The 27,179-nt window shown below is 42.4% G+C and overlaps 1 protein-coding gene across 4 annotated transcripts in view; it reads left to right on the forward strand.

Annotated features, from left to right (window-relative positions):
* Positions 1-27,179, forward strand: part of LOC137432478 (rho guanine nucleotide exchange factor 7) — a 147,893-nt gene that overhangs the window by 111,523 nt on the left and 9,191 nt on the right. For 2 of the 4 annotated variants that reach the window (XM_068124448.2, XM_068124450.2), the window contains 5 exons: positions 2,591-2,724; positions 7,399-7,641; positions 13,476-13,563; positions 17,711-17,803; positions 18,675-18,774. In XM_068124448.2, coding sequence (XP_067980549.2) covers positions 2,591-2,724; positions 7,399-7,641; positions 13,476-13,563; positions 17,711-17,803; positions 18,675-18,774 — 658 coding nt within the window. Of the gene's footprint in view, positions 1-2,590; positions 2,725-7,398; positions 7,642-13,424; positions 13,564-17,710; positions 17,804-18,217; positions 18,329-18,674; positions 18,775-27,179 lie in introns of those variants that run through there. The other 2 variants (XM_068124452.2, XM_068124451.2) reach the window with 2 other exon arrangements.

The raw sequence follows: 27,179 nt of genomic DNA on the forward strand, positions 1-27,179 counted from the left end.
AAGTCTTTGGTTAGGAGTCAGAATCTTTGATGAAATGTGTTGGTGAAAGCTTAGGTCCTGTCCATGATGACTCCTAGATCATTTTCCTGATTGACTTCCTGTAATGCAGAATTGTTTAAATAGTAGTTGTTTCTTGAGTTAAACCTCCCCACATGCAGAACTTTGTACTTACTTTCAGTAAAAGGCAATTGCCAAGTACTCGATCAATTCTGTGCCTTGTCCAAGTCATCTTGCAGTGATATAACTCGATTCATATTAGTCACTGATCCAAAGATTTTGGTGTCATCAGCGGAGATTTAGACACAGTTTTTCAAGTACATCTGGCAGGTCATTGATGAACATAATAAAAAGCAGAGGTCCAAGGATGCTCCCTCAGGGAATGCCGTTCGTCACTCGAGTCCACCTTGAGCTTGTCTCATTGATGGATACTCTGCTGTCTTCCCATCGAGAATGCTGTAATCCATCTCAGTAACGTCCTGTCTATACCATTTGCTGCTGTCTTGTGAAGAAGTCGTTTGTGAGGAACTGCATCAAGCGGTTTTACGAAAATCCAGATAAAGAATGTCTCCTGGATTCCCGTTGTCTTGCAGTAAAGTCATCTCCTCCAGTGCACACAATAGTTGAATGATGCATAATCTATTGGGAGTAAACCCAGGTTGACTATCGTCAAATGGGTTATGCATCATGCACAAGATCTTCCATCAACTTTCCAATCACCGATGTCAAACGAATTGTGCGGTAGTTCTCTACAACCTTTCTACTGCCTTTCTTAAGTAATGGGAGTAAAGTTTGCTATCTTTTTTTTTTTTTTTTTTTTTTGTATACAAGATCGAGGCTCGTGAAAGAGCTAACAATCACACAAAAAGTCAAACCGACACACAAAACACAAAAAACAAGGGGAGCGGCAGACAAGATAGGGAGAGAGGGGGAAGGACACAAACACAACATTTGAGAGCAGGGACATCGGGAGGACTTGGGGGGAGGTGGGAGAGGTATAAAACATATGAACACTGCAAGGACTCTGGGGTGAATTACCGGGGGTAGAAAAGATCAAGGTTTTGGATGGGGGAAGATAAGAGATCGTTGTGAACAGCTGTTTTAAAGACCTGGAGGGAGGAGTGGGATTGAAGGGAGTGGGGGAGTTTGTTCCAGAGGCGGGAGAAAAGGGGACTGAAAGAGTGAAGGTGAGCAGAGAGCCTAGATTTTGGCAGTTTAACCATAAGAGGGTTGCAGGCAGATTTTGTGCAACCTGAAGGAATATTGGGGGGACAGAGCACAGAGAGAGCTGGGGGAGCAAGGCCGGAGAGGAGTCGGTAGAAGACAGAAAGACCACCAACCTGCCTGCGGTGAGTGAGTGAAAGGCCCTCGGAGTTGACTTCATCGCAGGAGATTCCAATGATTCTGAAAGCTTTGGCCTCAACAGCGTGAAGCCGAGCTAGGTGTGAGGCAGGAGCACCAGCCCAGAGGGGAGAGCAGTACTCCATTGAGCTGCGGATGAAAGCCTTGTATGTGGTGAGGAGCTCAGGTGTGCCAAGGAAGGACTTCACACGACGGAGGATGCCCAGTCGGCGACTGGCTTTGGAGGCCAGCTTGGAAATGTGGTTTTCCCAAGAAAGATCATGGCAGATAATGAGACCCAAAAGCTTGAGCGACAGAACTTCTTGGAGAGGATTGTTGAGAAAGTAGATGGGAGGGTTTTCCAATCGGTCTTTTCGGAGAGACATCGTAAGAGTGTGAGATTTGTCAGGATTGAAAGACATGTTCCACTTGTTTGACCAGTCTGTGATTTTGTCCAGGTCTGCAGAGAGTGAGGAGGCTGCAGACTGCCGATCTGAGGGATGAGGAATGGAGCGGCATATAGTGGAATCATCAGCACAGAGATAGAGAGATAGATCTTACAGTATTGTGGTAATCTACCTTCTTCCAGGGATTTACAGAGCATTAGTTGCACTGGTTTGGCGATGACAGTGGCAGTCTCCTCCAGGCAACGTGTGTATGGAGTCCGCCCAAGCAGACTTGCAATCCTTCAAGTTTAAAAGTTCAAGTTTAGAACTTGTCAGGAATCTGGCCCAACCTTGTAAGGCACCACACAAACAAATTTCATATGGCCAAACACATACTAGGTGATTTACCTGATCAATGAGCAGCGAATTTAACTGATTTATTTTTGTATGCAATTAATAGAATGTTAATCAAACTATGCTGACAGCCATGGGAAGCAAGGAGATGCTGACGTTTTGGGTGTTAACGCTTCGTTGGAGCAACAAGACACGAAGCATTAAAGCCTGAAACGTCAGCTCCCTGCTTTCCCTGACAGTTAGCATATCAACGTTCTGTTGATTTCATCCATTGTTCTACCTGTCTGCCGATGCAGAACAGCGCAAGCCTTCATGATTAAGACTAGTTTTCCTTTTGAGTTGATGTTTCTTGACTGCAACATTGCGACAATGGAAATTGTAGGAGGTGGGGTGGGGAAGGATATGTCTTTTTATTTATTTTAGGCTTTTAAAAAGTGTATTTGTTTAATTCTTTATTAAAATCTAAAATAGAAAACAAAAAACTTTTTGCTTGTTCTTCATTGTCTGTCCAGGCGGTGCTGTGGATCGATTGATGATCAGCTGCTCTAGCTCACATGATGCACACGAGTGGCTGGAATTACTGCAGCGCCACGGAAAAGGGACGATGAGCAGCTCAGCACTTCTGAAGGCTATGCACTCTCACTCTGTGAGCAAAGTGCTCGAATTCTTCCTTTATTTTGTCTTGTGTTGATTTGTTTGTTTTTAAGTTTGTTTGTTTATGCATTCGTTTATTTATTAATTAATTTGGTGTTTGGCACATACAAACTGTCATTTCAGATAAAATAAAAAAAGCTCTTATAGCTTAAATCAAGAGGACATTCCAAAAATATGTGGGCTTCACTGAAGAAGTCTCTGGGTGATTGTAGAGGAAAACTATGTTTTTAGACACAAATCTGATCATTGATGCTTATCCCCTTCATACCGCACAGGCAACTTTACTGACCATAGAAGGTGTTTACATTTCGTGGATAGAAAGTTTGTAAGCATACTCTAGGGGCTGGGCCTGAGTTGTATGCATTTATATGTATAGGGGAAACCCCATTTTTATATGGTAGTATAGGTCTTAGGCTTTAAAAAAAAATTGGGTTCTCGCTCGAAATCCCTATAGATTTTGCCCAGCTTGCCCCAAAAGTTGCCCGTCGGGCGAGAAACCATACCGGTCATATCTCGGCCATTTCTTGAGCGATTTTGACAAAAAAAATTTTTAAATAGAGGTTTTTTTGGCTGTTGAACACGCTAAAAGCAATATTTAGTCGATTTGAGAACTGGTTTACATAGCGGCTCCGAAGCTCTTCCGGAGAAACCAAATCAGGTCCGAAATTTTAAATCCTCAATATCTCAGGTCATTTTATTATTTTAGATGATACGTTTTTGCTAAAAAAGGAATACAGGTTTTACTGTTAGACAACTGCCATATCACACAAATTTATTAAGATTAACACCCACATCACAATGAATTTGTGTAAACTTCCACCATATCAGATCTAATTATATGGATTGGTGCAGGCATCATCTTGCAACTTCATGCACTTGCAGAAAGGGGTGCAGCCCACCTCCTCCATGCAGCATGGACATGTGGCTCGAGCACACTTGCCACAGTTACAGGTCACTGTCCACCGCTTATTCAGAGTCTTGCACCCTGTGACTGGAACAAGGCAGTCGTTCTCAAGCTGATACCCAAAATGTAGTGGATCTATGATGCTGGGTTGGAAGAGGTGGATAATCGAGTATGTACCGAACAAGGCTCGCATTATGTGTGGAAGCAAACCCTCTGACGTTGGAGGCAAATTTTGATGTGATGAGCCCTTGGTCTGATGATATATTTGGGCACGAAGCTGTGTGAAGGACGAAAATTGGTTAGTCTCTCTTAACACCAGCACGAGGAATTTTTCAGCATCAGCCTTGGTCTCGGGTGTAATTGTCATTTCTCTACCGAAATTTCTAAGCAATTGGGTGGGCTGGGCTTTGAGGGCAGCTTTCTTGGTGCCTACTTTGCTCGTTGCATCACATCCAGTCAAGCAGTGCAAGGCAGGAAGGACATTGCAAACGTCTTGACCTTGACGTTCGTGCAGAATGTGCAGTGGGATATATCGCACAGTTTTGCCGCGTCCACCTCGCATTGTCATCCGTCCAAACCACATTGCTTGCGCTCCACGATCGCATAGTTTCAGTTGTCGGATATACCAAGTCCGCCATGTGGCTATCACTGACTTCCAAGTTAAGTCTGCCTATGGCCCAAGCCATATCGGATAGTCGCTTGTCCCGCCTAGTGTCATCGTAGACTGCTGGTTGATCGTGGCCTCTGTAGGATGTGGGTAGGTCATACTTTTTCAGATTTTCTCCAAATTCGTGTAGCTGCTGACATGGCAATACTTCCTTTAGGGCTTTCGGACCATGAACTACAGATGTGTCAGAGCGCTTGGGTTTGGATAAGACGGCCTTAGGCTTATGCTGGTAGAGGACACACACCGTATCATGTTCAGATGAATTTGCACCTTCGTGGTCCCAGTTGTCCATTGCTGCTGATGTGAAGTTCCCTGGGTCAAAATGGGCTGGCAACTTCATGTCCGCTTCATTTTGGTTGACAGTGAACGCGGCCATGTCATGCTGGTACCGGCGAAGTTCAGTGTAGTTCATGGCCAGTGCCTGTCGATTCAGAGAGGTGACAAAGATTTTGCCACCACGTCCTAGACTGTGGGCAAACTCGGCATTCAATACAGACATTGGTGTTCTTTTGCTGCCAGAATGGTGAATGTAGAACATGTGCTGGAACATGGTCTGTATTTTCCGACATCGCTGGACTGAAAGAGAACCATCTTTGCGCGGCACCTGTTCCGCCTCCTGGTCTACATCATCGACATCTTCCTGCATGTCACTTGTTATTACTTGGTCAGCTGTGGCCCTGTATGTGGCTGGATTGAATTTAAACAAATGGCCATAAAACTGCAGGATGGGCTCTGGGATATTCATCTTTGACCAGGCTTGCTTTAAATCTTGGGCATCACAGAAGCGATCATCTAAGTCAAAGTCGTAGTCATGCAAGCATGCTCTGAATTGAGCTGCTACTAATTGCATGGGACTCACTGATCGGATCAGCAAGTACATTTGCCTCATTACCCAGCACACAGAATACCATGAGGCATTTTCTTGCAGAATCTGAATAAGCAAAGTCTATCAGGTCGTTGAACTGCTTGTAGAGGAGGACCTTCACATCCCTATTCTGGACATTACCTTTACCTCCTAGGTGGCTGTTCATCTGGTCTCGAATAGTAGAAAGTTCATAACCCTTGCCAGCACTCAGACCCATCTCAATCTCGTCAACGATCTCATTCCACACCCGCTGCTTGGCATTGAGTTGTACAGGGGCACTAAAAGTTCTGGAGCGTTCATACTGCTGAATATATTTGCACATGCACTGGTTGTGATAATAAATATCAGACCCATACACAGCATGTTTGTCTTGAAGGTCACAAGTTCGACGGAAAACATCATCCTGGAAGTAGACGGTCGCATCTAGGAATATGTTTGCTCGGTTGCTCTCGCAGATTCTATATTTGGTGAAGTCACGGTTGACTGACTGGTTGCCACATATGACGCATGTATACTGATAGTACACAGTGGCATGACCAGGTGCCACACAAGCCGGTGTTCGCATGCTGTTTGACTGTGAACGAGTTGTAGTAGGTGTTGGTGACTGGGTTGATGCATCATAACCAGAGGGCACAGATTGCTTCAATGCTTCTTTCTGCTTCTCCTTAAGCTTGGCAATTTTGGTGCTATTTGTGTAGCCCTTGTAGCACGCATTTGTGACATGATAATTGAATAGAGCACCAGGCGTCAACTTCTTCAACCTTGCGAGCACCGCATCTTGTCGTGTCTCACTTGCGGATATAATCTGATCGCACCCATGTTGTGTACACACCAGCTTGTCTTGGGTGTACTCTTGGCAAATAATACAAAGCTCCTCATCAAACTCAACCGCAGCATCAGTCGCAGCGCTAAGATTGACCGCTTCCATCATGGTGTTAGTCAGTTCCAATCTGAAATGGAAAGAGAGATTTTAAAAAGGGTTAAAAAATATCTTAAAACACATTGACAAATGACAATCACGAATATATCAAAGCTAGTGATGGTAGTAGGTACCTATAGTCCTATAAACATGGTTCGATTCCTTCGATTGACATTGGAATCACTTGATAGAGACTCCATATCGAATTTTTATTGTTTTAAACGTGTTCCCCACCCCAAAAAACCTCTATTTTAAAAAAGAGTTGGTCAAAATCGCTCAATAAATGGCCGAGATATGACCGGTATGGTTTCTCGCCCGACGGGAAACTTTTGGGGCAAGCTGGGCAAAATCTATAGGGATTTCGAGCGAGAACCCAATTTTTTTTTAAAGCCTAGGACCTATACTACCATATAAAAATGGGGTTTCCCCTATACATATAAATGCATATAACTCAGGCCCAGCCCCAGGAGCAGCAAGGATATTGCTCACTCCATGTAGTACGAGATCCATTTTGCTCTATCTTTAACTTCTCTGATTTCTTTCTTCTAAGATCACAGTCAGCATAGATTTAACCAGAACAGCACTCGGTAGAGAGCATACCTCTGCCAAGCTGAACAGTTCACGTTTTGTATCCCACTGATAGGCCGGATCCAGATTCCGATCTTCACCAAAATTGAATCAATTCTTCCTTGTCACACTTCCAATCTATGCACCAAGTTTCGTCCGAATCCATCCACAACTTTTTGAGATATCATGCTATCTATTGTTTTTGGCCCTATCTCTCAATGGTGAAGAATCAATTTTAAAATTATAGTATCCAGATCCGTATCTTCACCAAAATCTAATCAATTCGTCCTCGTCACACACCCAACCTGCCCACCAAATTTCATCCGAATCCATCCACAACCTTTTGAAATATCCTGCACACAAACGAACAGACAGGGATAAAAACATAACCCCCGCCAACACAGATGGCAGAGGTAATGAAGCGAGCCAATAATCTTGAAATTGGCAGTGGTCTTCCGAGTGTGTAACAGACTAGAGATCTTTTTTTTGTCGACTACTTCTTCTTTTCGCTGTCTCTCTCAGTTACGTTTCCCCTTATATAGGTGAACATTTAGATGAACAATATTTACTTATAGACAAGGGCATAAACTACATTGTTGAGCATATTGTATCGGTTCTTCCCAAAGCTCTGTAAGGTTTGAGCACTGAGTCAAATAACAGGCAGCTCGACAAACTTATTTTGTGAAAGCTATCCTTTGGAGTGTGGTCTAGAAATGAAAATGCAATACGTACTTTCATACGCAGCTACCCTCCTCCACATCTCCTCATGGTGGAAAACCAACCGAGGGGAGCACAAAGTCGATGTCTGTGAACCCTGGGTACCACACACTTCCACTGGCAGGCAGTCATGGTGGCCACGGTGGGCATCAGACAGCTTTGCAGATACGTGGTCACTTGGAGCCTCCACGGACGGCAAAGCCTTGGAGTTTGAGCTGCTTACGGCCTGCACCACCTCTTCGACCTTCTGCTGCTCTGATATACAAGGAGGTGCTGGTTTGTTCGCAAATTTTGTAATTCCCTTCTTTTTTTTATGCCTGCCGACAAAGTCTTCAGAGGCATTATGTTTTCAAGTTGTCTGTCCAGCTGTCCATCTATCCGTCTGTCCGTTGATGCGTCCGTGATAGGTTTTCGTTACTGCGATAACTTGAGAATGGCTGAAGGGATCTAAGTCAAACTTGGTACAGGTATGTATCATGATGTAAAGATACATGGATTACATTATGGGATCAAGAGGTCAAAGGTCAGAGGTCCTGTTAGGTAAAAATTCTGTTACTGCACTAACTTGTGAACCAGTGATGGGATTTTGACCAAACTTGGTACAAGTATGTATTATGATGAAAAGATAAAGTCATTAGATTTCAGCATCAAACGTCAGCAGAGGTCGTGTCAGGTAAAATGTGATACTTGAGAACAGCTGAAGGGATTTAAATCAAACTTGGTAAATGTATGTATAATGATGTAATAATGTGGGCAGAGGCATATCGTCAATGTCGTGACGTCGAAGAGTGCCTTTCTAGTTTACCTTAACATGAGGCGGGATGGGTAATAGTGGAAGGACTTTGTAATCCTAAAAATCAAAGCCTTAGGAACGGCATTGTGATGAGGATGCTTGTTAGTCCGTCCCCTGCACAGCAGGCGATGGGGTATTGTAATCACCTCTGTGTGTCTGTCTGTCTGTCTGTGTCTGTCTGTGTATGTGTGTCTGTCCGGGCCGTAAGTTTTTATGAAATTCAATACCATTTGAGCTATTGTCATCAAATTTTCACCAAACCTTTATTTTGATAATATGGAGAAAGCAAATTAATGATTTTGTCAAAAGGTCAAAGGTCAGCATCACATAAAATCGTCAATTTTCATCCTATTGACCTGAAATTTAAAGAATTTGCATATTGGGTCACTGAATTGGTTCACCAATCAAAAGCTACAAGCCGATTGTTTTATTAGATCAAAAGGTCAGAAGTCAAGGTTGCATAAAATCACCAATTTTCACCCAATTGACGTGAAATTTAAAGAATTTGCATATCGGGTCACTGATTTGGTTCATGAATCAAAAGGTAGGAGTTGATTTTTTTTTAGATCAAAAGGTCAAAGGCCAAGGTTGCGTAAAATCACCCATTTTCACCCGATTCACCTGAAATTTAAAGAATTTGCATATCGGGTCACATAATTGGTTCACCAATCAGAAGCTAGAAGCTGATTATTGTCCCCCGTCGCACCGCGGAGCGAAAGGGGGACTATGGTTTTCCCCCGCCGTCCGTGTGTCCGTCCGTGCGTCCGTCCTTGCATCCGTCCGTGCGTGCGTGCGTATGTGCATGCGTGCGTAAGCGAAGGACCGAATTCTAATTTGGTGTGTGGGTGCAACCCACGTCAAAATCCAAGATGGCCACCTCTATGTATGTCTGACGCCATGTATGTCTGAACCTTGTGAGCGGAATATCTTGAAAATTAAGCGAAGTACCAACTTCTAATCTGGTGTGTGGGTGTATCTAGGCATAAGGAAGAACCCTATTGAAAATTGGGTCGCCACGTCAAAATCCAAGATGGCCGCCACCATATATATGTCTGAACCTTGTGAGCGAAATATCTTGAAAAATAAACGAACTACTAACTTCTAATCTGGTGTGTGGGTGTATCTACGCATAAGGGAGAACGCTATTGAAAATTGGGTCGCCACGTCAAAATCCAAGATGGCCGCCTTCCGTCTTCCACTTTGTCAACTCACATCACTTCACCGATGGGGGACCCAGGCTTAAAGCTTGTTTTTTTTAGATCTAAAGCTCAAATGTCAAGGCTGGGTAAAATCATCAATTTTTGTTTTGTGTTTTTTTAAACTGTTTTCGTTATTTTGAGCATACGGAGGAGAAGAAGACATCTGATACAAACGGACGTGGACGGACTTTGCATTTTCAGATGCTTTCTAGTTTTATTTCAGGACAAAATTTGCAATATTGAAAATGGAATTTAAATGTACTCAAAAGTTGCATGTGTGTCTGTGTATACACATGCGTGCATGTTTTTATTTTGAATTAGATTGCTCAATAAGTAGATCTGCCTACCTGTATGCAAAGCGTATTTTGCATGTAAAGCTAATGCATGATTGGGCATGAATGCATAAAACTATACACCAATAAATTGTAGTAAAATGTATGAAGCATTGTAAATAGGTAGTACAAAGTAATGTATAGTGGATACCATGAATAAATGATGAGTTATCAAAAAGCCTGCAGATCATGCCAAAAAGCAAGAGTTGGACTTCCCACCAAAGGAACGTTGCTATCATGGTTTGAATATGCGTACATAGTCAAATGTTTTATGTTTTTTTTCATTTTATTTCCTATAAGTACGTGCTTGTGCACAAACTTCCATTGATAATCGAAACGTTTTTTCTTGTAAAGTTTTCATGAAAGAAATCTTACACGAAAGTAGTTTATGATATGCAAATGCTAAAATGGAGGTGTGCAGGTTCTATAAGGAGAGGAGAAGGGGGAATATTGTAAAGTACAGGGTGTCTCAAAATAGATGGAACCCATTAACATGATAATAATTTATTACTCAGACAAGAAACTCCAAAAAAAGATTACATTTCCTGGAAGCTGATATGATAACAATTAAAAAACTGAAGATTTGAGGTCTCTAGCTCAAAGGATACATTTATTAGAGCACATGTACCAAATGACCGCCTTTGCGCCTTAGACACACTTGAAGCCGACGAGCGAAGTTGTCAATCACCCTGACACACTCTTCCTTCCTGATGGCACAAATCTTCTGGGTGATGGCCACTTTCAGTTCAGAAATGGATTGAGGACGATTCTCATACACGTGGTCCTTCAAGAACCCCCAGAGATAAAAAAAAATCTGGGGGGTTCAGATCGGGTGAATGCGGAGACCACTCAGGTTCGCGGCGCCTGCTGATCAGCCGATCAGGGAATCGGTGGTCCAGCCACTCCATCGTGATGTTGGCTGTATGTGGAGTTGTCCCATCTTGTTGGAACCATTGCACATCTCGATTCACGCCACGACGTCTCCCAAGTCCCCTCCAGAACTTGTTGAGCACCACAATGTAACGCTCCTTTGTGACAGTGACTGCCTCCTCGTCTGCGTCTTCAAACCAAAACGGTCCGATTATGCCATGTTTTGAGATGGCCACCCAGGCCGTGCATTTCACAGAGTGCAAGGGCCTCTGAAGCACCTTGTCTGGGGCTTGTGTGCCCCAGAACACATTGTTCTTGCTATTGACATGCCCACAGAGCAAGAAGTGTGCTTCGTCGCTGAACCAAACATCAGCAAGAAAGTCAGGATCCTCTTCGATCTTGTTCTCGAACCACCGGCACATCACAACACGTTTTGCCATGTCAGTTGGTGTGAGTTTATGCTTGATCTGGATCTTGTATGGGTACAGCTGAAGATCCTTGATCAAGATTCTTTGCACTGACGCACGTGAAAGACCCAGCTCTTGGCTACGTCTTCGGATGGACTTTTTCGGGCTCCTTCCGACAGAATGTCTCACCGCATTCACATTGTCAGGAGATCTTGCAGTCAGCTTCCTGCCAGAACTGGGTGTTTCTGCCTTCTTGTTGAGGTTGTTTACTGATCCAATGGCTTGAAATTTGTGTGCCCAACGATAAATTTGGTTTTTCTGGGGATAGTTGTTGAAGTTGAACTTCCTGCGAAATTTTGCTTGCACCGTTTTGAATGATTTCGTCTCCAAATAAGTAGTAACGCAAAATATTTTTTCCTCCTTTGTCCAAGGCATTTTGATTGATAATTATTAGTTGTTATGATCTCCTCTCTTCAAATCTGAAAAAAAAAGAACAAGAACATTAATATTGGCAGAATTATTAGCAGTGACATGGGTTCCATGTATTTTGAGACACCCTGTACAACAACTTTTTATTCAGAGTGAGCTTGCAGGCCCCGAAACGAGTGTTGTTGTCAGTTACAAAGTGTTGCCTTTTGCAAGGATAAGGAGATGGGGTGCAAGGAAGGGGAATAACAGGAGCTTCCCACATAAGACGAACAGACCTGGCCCTGAAGGAGCTCATCATGTAGTTCAGCACTGGAGCAACCGTGAGGTCTTAGACAAAAGTTTGAAAGGATGTGTGACAGCAGGATGTATAGTTAAGTGTCATCATTATTGGATAATATTGTTAAATTTATTGGACAGTGAGCAGTAGTTAGAATTTAAGGCCTGAGCCTGAGCACAATATGTGTATTCGTGTATTTTTCAGAGCTTTTACATGTATTAAGAACACGTGCTAGGGATAATTGTCTGGCACATGGCCCGTGCGAGAGACGTGCCTTGTCGATTTTAGACTATAGCGATTGAGGATGTCCTGTCAAATGTTTTTCATGTTGAATTGGGTTGGGGGGCGGGCAAGAGGGAGATGCTCGGGGCTTCCCCAACATCCAAGCCACGGTACACCCTCTCCCCTCCCCTCCTCTCGCACACCATGGGAGAAGAAGAAGCGCCGGCCCTCTGCGTCCCAGCAGTGAGGAGTCCCCCCACTTGACTACTCCTGATTGGTGGTGAGGAAGGTGGCACTTAATTGGCCCATGCTGCTTGGCGGCAACGGTGCTAATTGGTTTTGGATCGGCATCATCGATTGGCTGAGAATATCTCCATTTGCAAGTGTGGCATGCAATTGGCCAGCGCACAGCAGGTGCTTTTTGCAGCATGTTGAGGGGTGAAGGGGGGGGGGGGGGGGGCAGTGGTGGGAGTTCCAAAAAGGCGGGCTCTGCGACCGCTTTCACATTCTTCCCCCCTAATGTGGAGGAGGGGGAGCAGGTAGTGGGGTGGAGTAGGTGGGGCAAATATATTTTGGGCCGTGGCTAGTAATCCCCCCGCCCCTTTTCATTTGCTTCTTCGTTTTGTTGTGCTTTTTGATTTTGAGCTTGTCCATATACTTCTCATCAGGCAAGGACTTTACTAGACAGTTGTGAAATAGGATATGGGATTTGAACCTGAGATCCCCAGAATCATGAGCAAAGTGCTCGGATGAGGGCATGAAATAGGCCAAGCCGAAATCACCTAAATTAAACACCCGTTACTTAATTTTTGTCGGAGTGATCTGTGCTTTTGGAGGAATGTGCCTCTAATGTCATCTTATGCTGTCTGTGGCTTTGGTGTTCATCAGAAAAGAAACAACTTTGATATTTGGTGAGCTGGGATGGGATTTTTGATGGGTCTCGTATTTTTGCTTGAAAGGGTATATTCATTATGGCAAAGGTCTGACATCGTGCTGTCAAGCCATGTCACTGCTGTATTGCTGTTATTAAAATGTGCCATTTAATCTCATTTCACGCAGCTTACAGCATTTCCAAGGTGCCTCAGATGGAAGGCCTTTACAGGTTCCTGACAAGTATGGGTGGCAGTTGGGCAGAAGCAGTTTCTTTTGAACTCTAACTAGAATGAACCAGAGACCCTTGTTATTGTTTGGCGTGCAGTATATGTAACTTAGGGTGAGAGAGGTTTGGTTTGGAATGGATGTGGAGGGGGTAAAATTATCTTTGAACAAAAGTCTTTTGCTGGATGAGTGGTATCTGGATTTTGTCAAGAGGTGGTTTGTGCTTGGGCCTTGGTTAAAGTTTTTATTGTTTGTGATGGAGACATTAGCAGGTTGACCCTGCACACCTGAGTTTCTTCCCACCACTTCCCCTCCCCCTTTTCCCTATGCTGCAACAACTTGGATGATATAAAATGGTCACAGTATTCAATTTTTAGCATTATGTAAAATACATGCTTGTCTTTGTCTGCTTGTTCTCTGCTACAGGTGTAAAAACTACGAAGATTAGTGCTTTGTTTGAACCGCTCTTCTCCACAGGACCTTAGCAAGAGCCCTAAAACCATGAAGAAGTTGCTTTCATCACGCAAGACCCGGAAACCTTCCGATGAAGATCCTGGCAGGAAAAGTATGGCTGTGATCATAGGGATTGGGCTTGGGCCATTGTTGAGTTGCATGATGAAAAACATGGATGGATGGTGGGGTAATTGGAGGGAGGAGGTGGGTACGTGTTACGGGGCGGATCCAGAAACTTTTTAGTAGGGGGTTCACTTGAGGTTATAAGATGTTCGTAGATCACAAAATCTACCTCCAAGCCTTATTCAACTCAATGTATTTGTCTTTTATTTTTCAATTGACAATATTTAGCTAAAAGAGAGATATTGTCCTCAATAGTGATGAATGTAAGCTTGTACCAGCCGGGCCTACTGAGTGAAGTGACAGTTTTCTGTTTGTACATCCTTAGCTCTTGTAGTCCACTAGCTCTACTGAAGGATGTCCAGAAACTCCATTATTCGTTGATTTCACCATTGTAGTCGACTAGCTCTACTGAAGGATGTCCAGAAACTCCATTATTCATTGATTTCACCATTGTAGTCCACTAGCTCTACTGAAGGATTTCCAGAAACTCCATTATTCGTTGATTTCACCATTGTAGTCCACTAGCTCTACTGAAGGATGTCCAGAAACTCCATTATTCGTGGATTTCGCCATATAAAGTCATCAATGATGACATTCATATCTAAGTCCACACCATAATTAATGTGCGTTAGTAGAAGTCCATCCATCCGGTCTTCACGCATTGTTGGCCTCATGTGAGTCTTAAGACGTCTCAGTCCGCTAATGGACCGTTCACACTCACATGATGTTACGGGCTTCGTGCAGAAGAGAAGCATCAGGCAGTGGATGTTGGGGAAGAATGATTTGTCTTTCCGCTTGAGGGACCCCATCATCTGCCAGCTGTGCCCCTCTGTAACAACTGTTATTGGTGATGGCAGGTCATATTGGTAGAGATCCACCAGTTCAGTAATGACTTCTGTGTCTACTGTCCCAAACGAGCAGATCACAGACGGGATGAGGTGTAGTGCCTGTGTCTCCCGTCTCGTGTGCTCAGTTAAGTGGGTCTGTAGTTCAATGAGCAGATTCGAAGTCATTAGCCAAATCCAGCAGCAGAAGATGTATCATTGGAGAAGAGGCTCCAGATGTGGAGTCGCATCGATGGTTCCGGGGGAGGGGGGGGGGGGCGGCTCAGTTTGCAGGGCCGAAAAAGATGATAGCTGGGACTCTGAAGTTGTGTACAACTTGAAACTGTAGCATGTGGCTCATTTGCTTTCTTGTTGGCGTTTTTGTCCAAAGAGGTAGCTCATGGCATGCAATATGTAGAAATGAATGCACGTCTTACTTTGATTTGAGTCTGACAGGTCGGATCTGGATTTGTATCCCACTGATAGACCAGATCTGAATTCGGACCTGAATCAAACACTAATCCGCTTGTTCTTGTCACTTATCCAACTCATTCACCAAGCTTTGTCATCCACAACTTTTTGAAATATCATTATATATATCATTTTTGGCCCCATCTCTCAATTTTGAAGAATCACTTAAAATTAAAAAACGTTCTCGTATCTGGATCTGGATTCGGATCTTCACCAAAATTGAATCACTTTGTCCTTGTCACACCAAGTTTCGATGGAATCTGTCCATAACTCTGAAATATCATGCTATATATCGTTTTTTGCCAGATCGCACTCCATAGTGAGGAATCACTTTAAAATTCTAGTATCTGGATCTGCATTCGGATCTTCACCAAAATCGAATCAATTCTTCTTTGGCACACACACACAACCTCTCCACCAGATGAAATCCAAAATCCATCAATAACTTTTTGAGATAGCCTGCACACAAACATTCCCTCCATCCATTGCAGATGGTGGAAGTAAATATGGTAGCGGCGGAGGGTGAGGTGGGGATTGTGGGTGGAGGGGGGGGAAGGGGGTTCACGTGCACCCAGTGAACCCACCTGGATCCGCCCCTGTGTTAGTATAGTGGAGGCCATATATTTTGAGTGTACCTAAAACCAATACCAATGAAAAATTAGTGCAACAGCTGCAACCTCATGGGAACGTCCATGAAATTCAACCTCTATAAGGAGTAAATTATTTTTTAATTATTTTTATATACAAAATCAATGCTCATGGAAGAGCAAGAACACATAACAGATCAGTATGCAACAGAACAAAAGGAATAGCAGAAAGAGGGGGGGGGGGGGGGTCATCAACAGCAGGGTTGGGGGACAAAAAAAGAGGAAGACTTGGACAAATAAGGGATGTGTGGAGGAATGGTAGGGGAGGACACATGGGATGGACACGAATGATACAAGCAAGAAACACAGATACAACATAACTTATAATACAAGATACATAAAAGATAGATACATAAACATAGATAGATACAAGATACAACATGATAGAAGCAAGCCCTCAGGTAGGGAAAGACTGGAAATTTGGAAGGAGGTGGGCTTAGCATCGGGGGCGGGATGTAGGGAAGGGTTAACAGGGGAAAATAAATCATGGTTTTGGATGGGTGATGACTTGAGATGGTGGTTAACAGCTGTCTTGGAGACCTGGAGGGAATAATGAGATTGAAGAGAGTGTGCAAGTTGATTCCACAGGTGGGGGAAAAGAGGAAAAAATGAGTGGAGGTGAGCACTGAGCAGTCATTCTGGATTTTGGGAGTTTTACCAGAAGGAGGTTGTTGGTGGACTATGTGCGGCCTGTAGAAGCCTGTTGGGATTAAGTGAGAGGATTTTGCTGTGTGATCTCAAGTTTTAAAGCAAATGTTTTCACCCCTGTCTGTGTGTTTGTCTGTTTGTGAACAGGATAGCTCAAAAAGTTGTTGACGGATGTGGGTGAAATTTGGTGGAGGGATTTGGTCAAGGATGAAATGATAAAGATTATTTATAGATTTTGGTGAAGATCAGGATCTGGATCCAATCATTTTTTATTTGATTCTTCACCGTTGTGTGATGGGACCAAAAACGATACATAGCATGATGTTTCAAAACGTTGTGGACGGATTGTGACAAAACTAGGTGGATCAGTTGGTTAGGTGACAAAAACAGGCGAATTCGATTTTGGTTCATGTCCGGATGCAAATCCGTGGCATACAAAATGTAAACTGTTCAGTGTGGCGCAGGTATGCTCTCTACCGAGTACCGTTCTAGTCTGTCCTGTGGTGGTGGTGGTGGTGGAAGGGATGAAACATTTTGGGGCAAATACTGTATTATGGAGAACCTAATAAAACGAGTTCCCTTTTTCTTTTTTCTTTTTTCTTTTTTTTGTATACAAGATCGAGGCTCGTGTAAGAGCTAACATTAATCACAAAAAGACAAACTGACACATAAAACATAAGATAAAGGAAGCGGGAGACAAAATGGGGAGAGAGAGGGAAGCACACAAGTAAAACATTTGAGAGCAGGGACATCGGGAGATCTGTGGGAGGGAGAGGGCTTGGGCGGGGGGGGGGAGGAGGCGTGGGAAGGGGGGGGGGGGATTAGAAAAGTATAAAACACAAACACATCTCACCAAAAGCATCTCGGCATCTCACCAATGCCCTTACAAGAAACTTCAACACTGGGTGAAGCCAAAGCCTATGCAATGGTTGGTTGTTGTTTGGTTGTTTGTTGTTTGGTTGTTTGTTTTAAAGTCTTTGGTATGATGCAGCTGGGGTTCGAACGACTGACCACCCAGACTCAGCGGACGCTCTAACCATTACACCACCGTGTATGGTTATGGCCATAAATGGTAAATCCTGTTTTTGTTTATCTATTTTTTATGTTTATTCTCAAGCAGAAAGGGAAAACACACATGAGATTTATACGCATAGCCCAATTTGTGCAGCCATAGGCCGCATAAACCTTTGCCTGATGTAAAGTAAGGAATTAGCATGCCCAGTTGTAGCTTTACATGCTATTTATTTATTTATATTTCCACTTGGAAGGAAGCTTTGTATCCCATGAAGCATCTGGCTGTGATGTCATGGAAACTCATCTATAATTTGTTCGTGCTTCGACTTTTTCTTTCATATTCATGGTTTTGTTCATTGTGATGAGTATTGAACGGGATCCAGCCGGTATTTGGTTCGATTTTCATGACCAGGAAACCACTTTAAGTAGTGATGTTTGTAACTGTGTGCGGCATGCATGTTTGAGCCCTTTTGCACCTCAGAATGGCTTTGTGCTGAGGGAGTTATGGCTGAATGTTACTTGCGTTCTCCAGGCTCATCAGCTTGTCTCGAGGAAGACACTCAGATCCTGAAGGTGATTGAAGCGTACTGCACCAGCGCAAAGACTCGGCAAACACTTAACTCAAGTGGGTAGTGTTGCTGCTCTTTTCACATCCATTTTGTGTAGAGTTGGCTTGAACTTTCTTTTGGTGTACTTCTGCATTTCAAAAGAATTAAGGTATATGTTCAGATTTTATAGACACAAAATTTAACGTGATTTTCTACCTCTTCTCCCCTTTTTCTTTAAATTATCTTTTATTTTTTCATCATTTAATTCAAACTTCCTTCATGCATTTTTTTTTTTACACTTTGGTTTTCATTCATTCCACCTCATTTTTTTCCGCTTCCATTGCCATCGCTTGCCCTTCGTTCCTTTTGCATATTTTCTCCTACCTTGTGTTCGAACTACCCTCCATTGCATCACGCATGTTATTCGCTTCAACTCCACCTTATTGGACCCACGAACCCGGGGGACACCTTGCCATCCACGACGTGCGCAGCGTGGCAAGCCACCGACCTCATGCACAACCACGTGCTGTCGGACGCTGAACTTTGCGGCCAGGAGGCAGCGCGTTGTGTCAGTCTGAGCCGCTGGGATTCGACTGACATCAGTACTAACCCTCTCACACTCGCACACACTGAACTCGTATGGCCTGGAGTGCAACTGAGCAGACGCCTGTCCGTTTTCTGCAGGAACTAATCATTTTTGATCATGAATCTTGTCTATTTATCGTGTCCTGCTTTATTAATTCTCGAATTGACAGGGAGGCATTTTAACAATTGATTTTCAATAATGGGTTTGCAGGTCGATGCTCAATGATTTGACTCATGCCTCCTTGTGCAAGTGTAAATGTATCACTTCCTGCATTTTTTTCCTTTTAAATCAACGATAACTATGAAATGTTAAGAGTTTTTATATTTGTGCTGATGCATTCCATTTCACTGTGCATTTTGCAGTTTGTAATAAAGACTCCACGCCACAAGTACTGCTGCCGGAAGAAGAAAAGATTATTGTGGAGGAACGCAGGAGCAATGGGCAGACTGTCATTGAGGAGAAGTATGGAAATCCTTGCACTGGTTTCAAATATAAAGAGAAACACATCTTTATCCTGGAATGTTGGCGAGTATGGCCTATAGGTTTGGGATTGTTTATAGTCTTTTTTTTGTCACTTTTTTTTTTTTTTGGTATACAGGATCGAGGCTCGTGAAAGAGCTAACATCACACAGAAAATCAAACAGACACACAAAACATATAATAAGAGTAGCGGCAGACAAGATGGGGAGACAAGGGGAAGCACAAACGCAACATTTGAGAGCAGGGACATCGGGAGATCTGTGAGAGGGAGAGGGCTTGGGGGGAGGAAGTGTGGGAAGGGGGGGGGGGGCTGGATGGGAGAAGTATAAAACACAAGGACACTGCAAGGACTTCCAGGAAAGAAGTTGGTATTTCAAAAAAGTGGATCTGCGATGAAATTAACGGCGGCAGAACAGATCAAGGTTTTGGATGGGGGAAGATAAGAGATGGTGGTGAACAGCTGTTTTAAAGACGTGGAGGGAGGAGTGCGATTGAAGAGAGTGAGGGAGTTTGTTCCAGAGGTGGGAGAAAAGAGGAATGAAGGAGTGACGGTGAGCAGAGAGTCTTGATTTTGACAGTTTCACCAGAAGAGGGTTGCAGGCAGATCTTGTGCGACCTGTAAGAATCATTGGGGGACGCTGGGGGAGCAAGGCCGGAGAGGAGTCGGTAGAAGACAGAAAGACCACCAACCTGCCTGCGGTGAGTAAGTGAAAGGCACTCAGAGTTAGATTCATTGCGGGAGATTCCAATGATTCTGAAAGCTTTGGTTTCAACAGCGTGAAGCCGAGCTAGGTGTGAGGCAGGAGCACCGGCCCAGAGATGAGAACAGCTGCGGATGAAAGCCTTGTACACTGGCGGTCAAAAGTTTGAGAACACCTAAATTTTTTCAGTTTTTATTGAAATTTACACAGTTTAATGTCCAGTGAATAACCTGAAATGGTACAAAGGTAAGCAGTAAACTGCGAGGTTAAAAAAAAGTTTAGGTTAGCAAAACGGGAAAGTAATGTAAATTGCACAGTTATATTGTAAAAAAAAAAAAAAGACCTTTTTCAGGGAACAAGTAATGGGTTAACAGCTTACAGCTGTTCTGCAGCAATTTAAGTAAATTAAGCCTTGAAAGTTGATGCAAACAATTCCTACAGGTGTCCCAACCTCTGCTGATTACTTGATTACAAACCCCCTGTCTGTATAAAAGCAGTATTGGAATAGACTGTTATTACACCCTCTGAAGCATTATTTGGACAATATTGCACTGCAGGAAGTAGTGCATTGGAAATTGGAGGAAACTCTGACAGGAAGAGGTCTGGCAGACCTAAAGCCACAACAGAATCAGAAGACAAGTTTCTGAGAGTCAACAGCTTGCGTGATAGGCGGCTCACAGGACAACAGCTTCAAGCACAGCTTAACACTGGTCGAAGTAAGCAAGTCTCAGTTTCAACTGTGAAGAGAAGACTTCGAGGTGCAGGTTTGACAGGTCAAGTGGCAGCAAGAAAACCATTGCTAAGATAGCAAAATAAGAAAAAGAGGCTTGCCTGGACCATGAAGTACCGCCAGTGGACTACTGAAGACTGGAAGAAGGTCTTATGGACCGATGAATCAAAATTTGAAATCTTTGGTTCATCACGCAGGGTTTTTGTACGCCGTCGTGTCGGCGAAAGGATGGTTCCTCAGTGTGTGACACCAACTGTCAAACATGGAGAAGGAAGCGTGATGGTCTGGGGCTCTTTTGCTGGATCCAGAGTCGGCGACTTGCACAGAATGACTGGCACCCTGAACCAAAAGGGCTACCACAGCATTTTGCAGTGCCATTCCATACCCTCTGGTATACGCCGAGGTGGTCAGGGGTTCATCCTACAGCAAGATAATGACCCTAAACACACCTCCAGGCTATGTCAAAACTACCTTTGAGGAAAAGAACAAGACGGTAGGCTTCAAATCATGGAATGGCCAGCACAGTCTCCAGACTTAAACCCCATCGAGCTGGTTTGGGATGAACTGGACAGAAGGGTAAAGCAAAGCAACCTACAAGTGCAACACATTTGTGGGAACTTCTGCAACAGTGTTGGGAAGAACTTCCCGAACAATATTTGATTTCATTGTAGAAAGACTGCCACGAGTGTGTTCGGCGGTTATATCTGCAAAAGGTGGCGACTTTGCTGAGTCAAAAATTTAAATTAAATTTTGTTAAACAAAATGATTCTATGATTTCTTTTTTATCTCCAATTGTTTATTTGTTCTATGCTTAATTTCAGAGTACATTGAGAAATTAAACTGCGTAAATTTCAATAAAAACTGGAAAAATTGAGGTGTTCTAAAACTTTTGACCACTAGTGTATGTGGTGAGGAGTGGCGAGTATGGTGCTTAAAGTGGCCAGCACTTAAAGGACTTGTCGTGAAATGAGTAGGAGTTTTAATTTGGTTTGCGTTGCCGATCATTTTTATGATGGTGTGATTATCGAAAGCATCATATTTAATTTTATATTCATCATAGCTTGCATGGGAATCTGATTTGGTGACAGGTTTCGGAGGTTTTTGCAAACCTGTCAAACAATGCTTCTTCCTCATTTATGTAGGGCGAGCTCCAAAGTCCCTATCATTCTTTCTAGTTCACCTGGACTTTAGTCCTGTGAGGTTATGCGATCGAGCAGTGTCCGTGGGTCAGTGTGAGTGAGTCCGTAAACACCAGTCATTATCGCTTGAACTAAACACACGAGTTGATGAAACTTGGCCACAAGCTTCACACCTGATGTCTAACGAAGGTGTATTGACCAAATCAAAATCTGCACTCATTAAGGGGGGTCAATCGGAGGGGGTTTGATGCCCCCAAAATAGGTATTTGCTTTCTTCTCTGAAACCACACACACGATTTCAATGAAACTTGACTACAACCTTCATGACCCATGATGTACCAAAGTTTGTTCAAGGCATTAAAAAAACTCTAAAATGCCTGAGTTGTCAGACATGATCTAAAGTAATGATCTCTCCATGAAAAGAAAAACGAAAATACATTAATGATACATCTCCTTCCATTAATACCCTTGAATAACATCTTGCCATGATAACAATCCTGTTTGTAGAATTTTACGTTTGCTGTTAACCCTCATCTTTCACAAAGGTCATCATGATTTTGTTTTCAAACTTTTATTTCATGTCACAGATTTATATTAATTGTTGGTAATAGTCAGGTTCACTATGTTTTTTCGTTCAAAATTTTGGTAGATTAGCAAAACTATACATTTTTGGAATATTCAGAGCATGAGGAATCCAAAAATTAATGTTTACATTTGCGTAGACACCTTTGCGAAAATGACACTCAGGACAGTGATGAAGATCTGTAAAAGCATATTCCTGAACGGTATAGACCTCGTAGATCCTGTGTATAGGACTTATAGTTCAATCTGATACTACCTATAACTTCCTATAACAACCTATAACTTCAAAGGACTTGCAATATCATGTATTATGTAATACAGTTATATCACAAATATAAAGACAATGGTTTTCAATTACCTTTGCTTGTTGCTTTTCTATAATCCTGAGCACTATTTTGAGGATTTTATTGGATTCCTTGACCCAGAAAACATAGGATTAGCATATTTAATTAAGTCTCTAGGTTGACTAGAAGCCGAGATCGCGCAAAATATGTATTTTATGGCGGCCATTTTCAAAATCCAAAATGGCGGCCATGCAGGTGTCTGTGCAAATGCCAACATTGATTTTCAGATTCTCCAGGCTCTGAAGATTCCAAAAATGTACAGGTTTGCTAATCCCAAAATTTTGAAAGAAATTATATTTGTTAACATAGTGAACCTGACTATCTTCATCACTGTCCTGAGTGTCATTTTCGCAAAGGTGTCTACGCAAATGTAAACATTAATTTTTGGATTCCTCATGCTCTGAATATTCCAAAAATGTATAGTTTTGCTAATCTACCAAAATTTTGAACAAAATTATATTTGTTAACATAGTGAACCTGACTATAACTTCCTTAATAATCTGATTTGAATTGGCAGTAAAATAAAGAGTGTGTGCGCCCATGTCTGTGTTAGAAAAAAAAACTCTTGTAAAGTGACACCAAAGACACCTCCCTAATCACCATATTGATTGATTGAAAGAAAAGACAAAGGCCCAGTTCTAGTGGTCCTATATCTCACCAATGCCAATCTACTTTCTTCTACTTCTTCACTGTGGTCCAGAAAAAAGAGGTTTGTCGACTATTTTGATCAGAATTCCTTGCCTGTGTTGGAGTAATGGCCATAGAGGCTATTTTTTTGACAATTTCGACCCATTGATTCCCATATTAAAATGAGCGTTCGTGGATGGTTCAAACAAAACTGAGAAAGACCATCATCGGGAAAGTTTCAGTCAAATTTGATGAAAATTCTACCACCTCTTTTGGAAAAGACTCAACACATCTGACAAACATGTCAATGTTTGACTCAAAAACCAATGAGCCAATGACTCAAAGAGCCAATGACTCAAAAACTAGGTGGGGATTTTTTTTTCCCAGGCCACGATTTCTGCAAAGCTATTGGCAGTTTATGGAGTGTTGATATTCCCGTGTGATAAAATGAAAATCTTCACATCATCTTTGCAAAGTTTATGATTGTCTCTCTCAAGCAGGACTCTAGCATTATTCTCCATTTCGATGGCATCACACATCACATGCCACATCACAGGCATTCATTACAAGTTGAAGAAGCTGACTTGTGTTGTACTGTTGTGTTATTTTGACATCTTGAGCATTACCTGTATCGTATGATCCTTCGGTGATCTAATTAACTAACACTGGTGTATCAAAACTTTTCCTGTGCCATGATATGAATGGCTAAAAATATAGTTTGGCATAGAAAGTAAATAATTTTTAACTTTCAAGAGTTTCTTCTGTTTATCCCGTACTCCCTTTCCACCCCACGCAGCAGGAGGTGGCGTTTTGCAATTGTGTGTGTGTGTTGGTTGTTGTCTCCATATGCGGGTTTCAGAAGGTGGAATGGAGTCCTACCAAGTCTCAAAGTATCCACCTCCGTTTCAATAAGGGATCTTGATTCTTGGACTAATTTGTGAAGTTTTATTATTCTCAAAGTTTTGTTCTGATGGCTCTTTTGAGGATCGTCACCGAGCCTTGGACAGCTTCCAACTGCAGTTTGTTTGTCATAATATTCCCAGGGATGTTTTTTTAAAGATCTCTGTATGGTTCTTTATCATTCCCGTTGCCCCAATTATCACAGGTACAATTATGGTGCTCTTCAGCTTGCAGTGTCTTTTCACTTCATTTTTGAGGTCTTGATATTTGGTCATTTTTTTTATTTCTGTGTTTTGGCCAAATCGATGGGGACGAACACCTCAATTATGCCTTCTTTTCTTATTTTTGTATCTCAGCACTATATCCAGTCGCAATGTTTTGTTTTCTATGATCATTAGGTCAATGATAGTGAATCATTTCAGTGATTTATTTTGGTTCATGTTTCCACGAGTTTTGGGATACTGGGATATTGAGACTTTTGCAAATGTGCCAGTGGATTACTCGACATACTTTGTTGTGCCTCTGGGTGTACAATTGCTCTGACTTGAGTTTTTATGGCGTATCCCGTAGGACAATGCCGTCGAGAACAGCGTTTTTCTGTCCGTATGTATGTCCCCACAAACGCCCACCAATCAGAGCTGAGGATCTGATCACATGACAGGGAGACAGCATTTAGTAACCATTACAGTTGCATATTTTACGAAAAGGAAATATAATAACCTTCAGTGGAACGTTTTGGGGTCCCAGCGTGTGTCGTAAGGTAGGTAGGAGGTTTCAGAAATTCCTCAATACAATTATGATTTTGAAATGCGATTGACATGGACCTTACTCCCAAATCCGGAAAGGAAACAGATGGCTACAGTTCGCTGGTTTGATATATCAATACAATCGTGATTTAACATTATATTTTGATATATTTATACCATCTTGCTATAATTCACCAAATGTCCGTCTGTCCGTCCGTCTGTTCCCAGGTACCGCAAAAACGGCTGAACCGATCGCAACGATATTTTGGGTGGGTAATCCTGGGACCCCCTGGAGTAAAATAGGCTATATTGCTTTTCCAATTTTTTTCCCAATTTCCAATTTTCCAGTTTTTCCAAACACGATGGAATAATATTTACCGATATGAACAGTGATGTGGCTTTTGTTGAAATTCTACGTACCAGGAGAGAGTAGATCGACTCCTGACAAACTCTTCCTCTATAAACGTGCGGCTCCGAAGAAACACGGCAGTGTGTGCAAAGCGACTGAGAAACAGGTGTAGCGGCCGCTTCCATGTTACAGATTTGGCGCGCACTCTTCACACATAAACGTCTGACTGAGAAAGACGTGTAGCGGCCCCTTCTGTTTTGCAGATTCGTCGCGCACTCTTCCGCATCTCAACGGTTTCTGTCGTCGTTCACTGCAAAATACAACTGAATGCAAGTTTAGAATTCAAGTACACAAAAAAAAACGAAATACAGTTTACCTGAAGAGATATGTTTTTAACACGCACGAAAGCAATGTGACGTCATTGACCGCCATGAAAATCCACGAAGTATTTTACGGTATTAAAACTGAGCCGCTCTTTACATACTTAGGGCCAAATAAAAAACACCAGTTGATCATCCGGATAAAAAGGAAAAAAGAAAAGGAGGATGAGGCCCTTTTGATTCAATCTTTTTTCACAATGGGCGCCATATACTGTTTAGATTTTGATGATTTGCGTGTGATATGATTTAACGGATGTTTATATAAATCGTTTAAAATAAAAAAAAGCCTTCAATTTCCGATATTTTGCCTTTTCATTTGGGCCTCCCAATTGACGCCCTGCCCGTGTGGCGGGTACCATTGCTAGTCGTATTAATTTGTGATTTAAATAATGAATGATGCTGTTTGGAATGAAAATATAGAGATATTGAGTTTAAAGCAGAATGAGGAAATGGTGTAAGAGTTTCATTCACGGATTCCCCTTGTGCAGTTTCGCCATTGTCTGGATATAGCAACATTTAGACTGGTTATGTTTTTTGTGCAAGTCCTTCATGAACGTGCTGTCAATGTCTGACATTTGACTGAAGGTGACACAGGAATGTGGAATTTATTGGTTCATGGTTCAGCATTCGCCGTTTTTTTACCCAAGTCATTCACGAACCGGCAGTCCATTCACATGCCTGAAGTCAAAAAAATCCTTTGTCGTGATTGCAAGGTTAGTGAATTGAAGCGGTGTATGGTTGGATCATTGTTGACTCAAAACATATAGAATAAACCAGTGTCTCAATGCAATCTCTTCATTTCCATGGTGACAGACAGCTTAGAGACTTGAAGGTATCAAAATTATTTTGAAGTACTCTATCATTTGCTAACTGGTATCCCCACCCAGGTCATACTATCCTCTTCAACTAAAGGATCAAACAAGACCAGCTAAGCCGTTGTTAAGACTATCGGTCTTGTTCACATCCTGATAGGAGGTGGCTCGTACTTTCTGTTTCTACCTGGCTGAACCTACATTTGTCCGATTGACTCAGTCCCACAATTTTCTTAACGGTCCTTGGTCTTGGCCATTTATGATGATTCATTTTCCATCCCAGTTGAGCTGACCTCTTCTTAGCCATTCCAAAGAGCCTTCTTTGTCCACTCCCAATCTGTCCAACTCTTTTTTTTTGATACCTTCCTGCTCTTTTATCGTTTTCCCAGGTGTTGGTGTATATCTGTTGATATTTTGTTTTATGTTGTTCTTTCTTATTTTTTGCAATTGTTGGGATTTGTTTTCTAAAACAAATACCCAAATTTGTGTGTGTGTGTGTGTGTGTGTGTGTGCGTGCGTGCGTGTGTGTGTGTGTGTGTGTGTGTGTGTGTGTGTGTGTGTGTGTGTGTGTGTGTGTGTGTGTGTGTGTGTGTGTGTGTCTCTGTCCAGGCCATAACTTTTTTACCATTTGAACTTTTGTCATCAAATTTTCAGCAAACCTTTATTATGAGAATATGGAGAAAATATATAATAATTGGGTCAAAATGTGAAAGGGAAAAGTCATAGTAACTATATGTAGCCCTTATTTGCTTAGTTACAGCGTGTCATGTGCAAGGCCGCAGTTTGTTTTTTGGCCTTGGAGATGACTTCCGGGAATGTGGTTGCTGGGGGAAAAGCCGATTACATGGAGGCCCTTCCCTGTAAACTGTTTATTTCTTGGCAGGGTAAATGACCAAAAGTGTTCAGTGCTTTTTCGTTTACCACAGAGTGATAATGGTAATGGTACATAATGACAGTGATAATGGAACATAAACATAACAATGATAATGGTATATAATGATAGCATGTCAAGCACGAGACGGATGCTTTTTTTAAAATCACTTCCAGGTTTCTTTGTTTATTTACCATTGAGCTTCA

This window comes from Myxine glutinosa, chromosome 8 (assembly GCF_964187855.1).
Source record: "Myxine glutinosa chromosome 8, kmMyxGlut1.1, whole genome shotgun sequence".
Lineage (NCBI taxonomy): Eukaryota > Metazoa > Chordata > Myxini > Myxiniformes > Myxinidae > Myxine > Myxine glutinosa.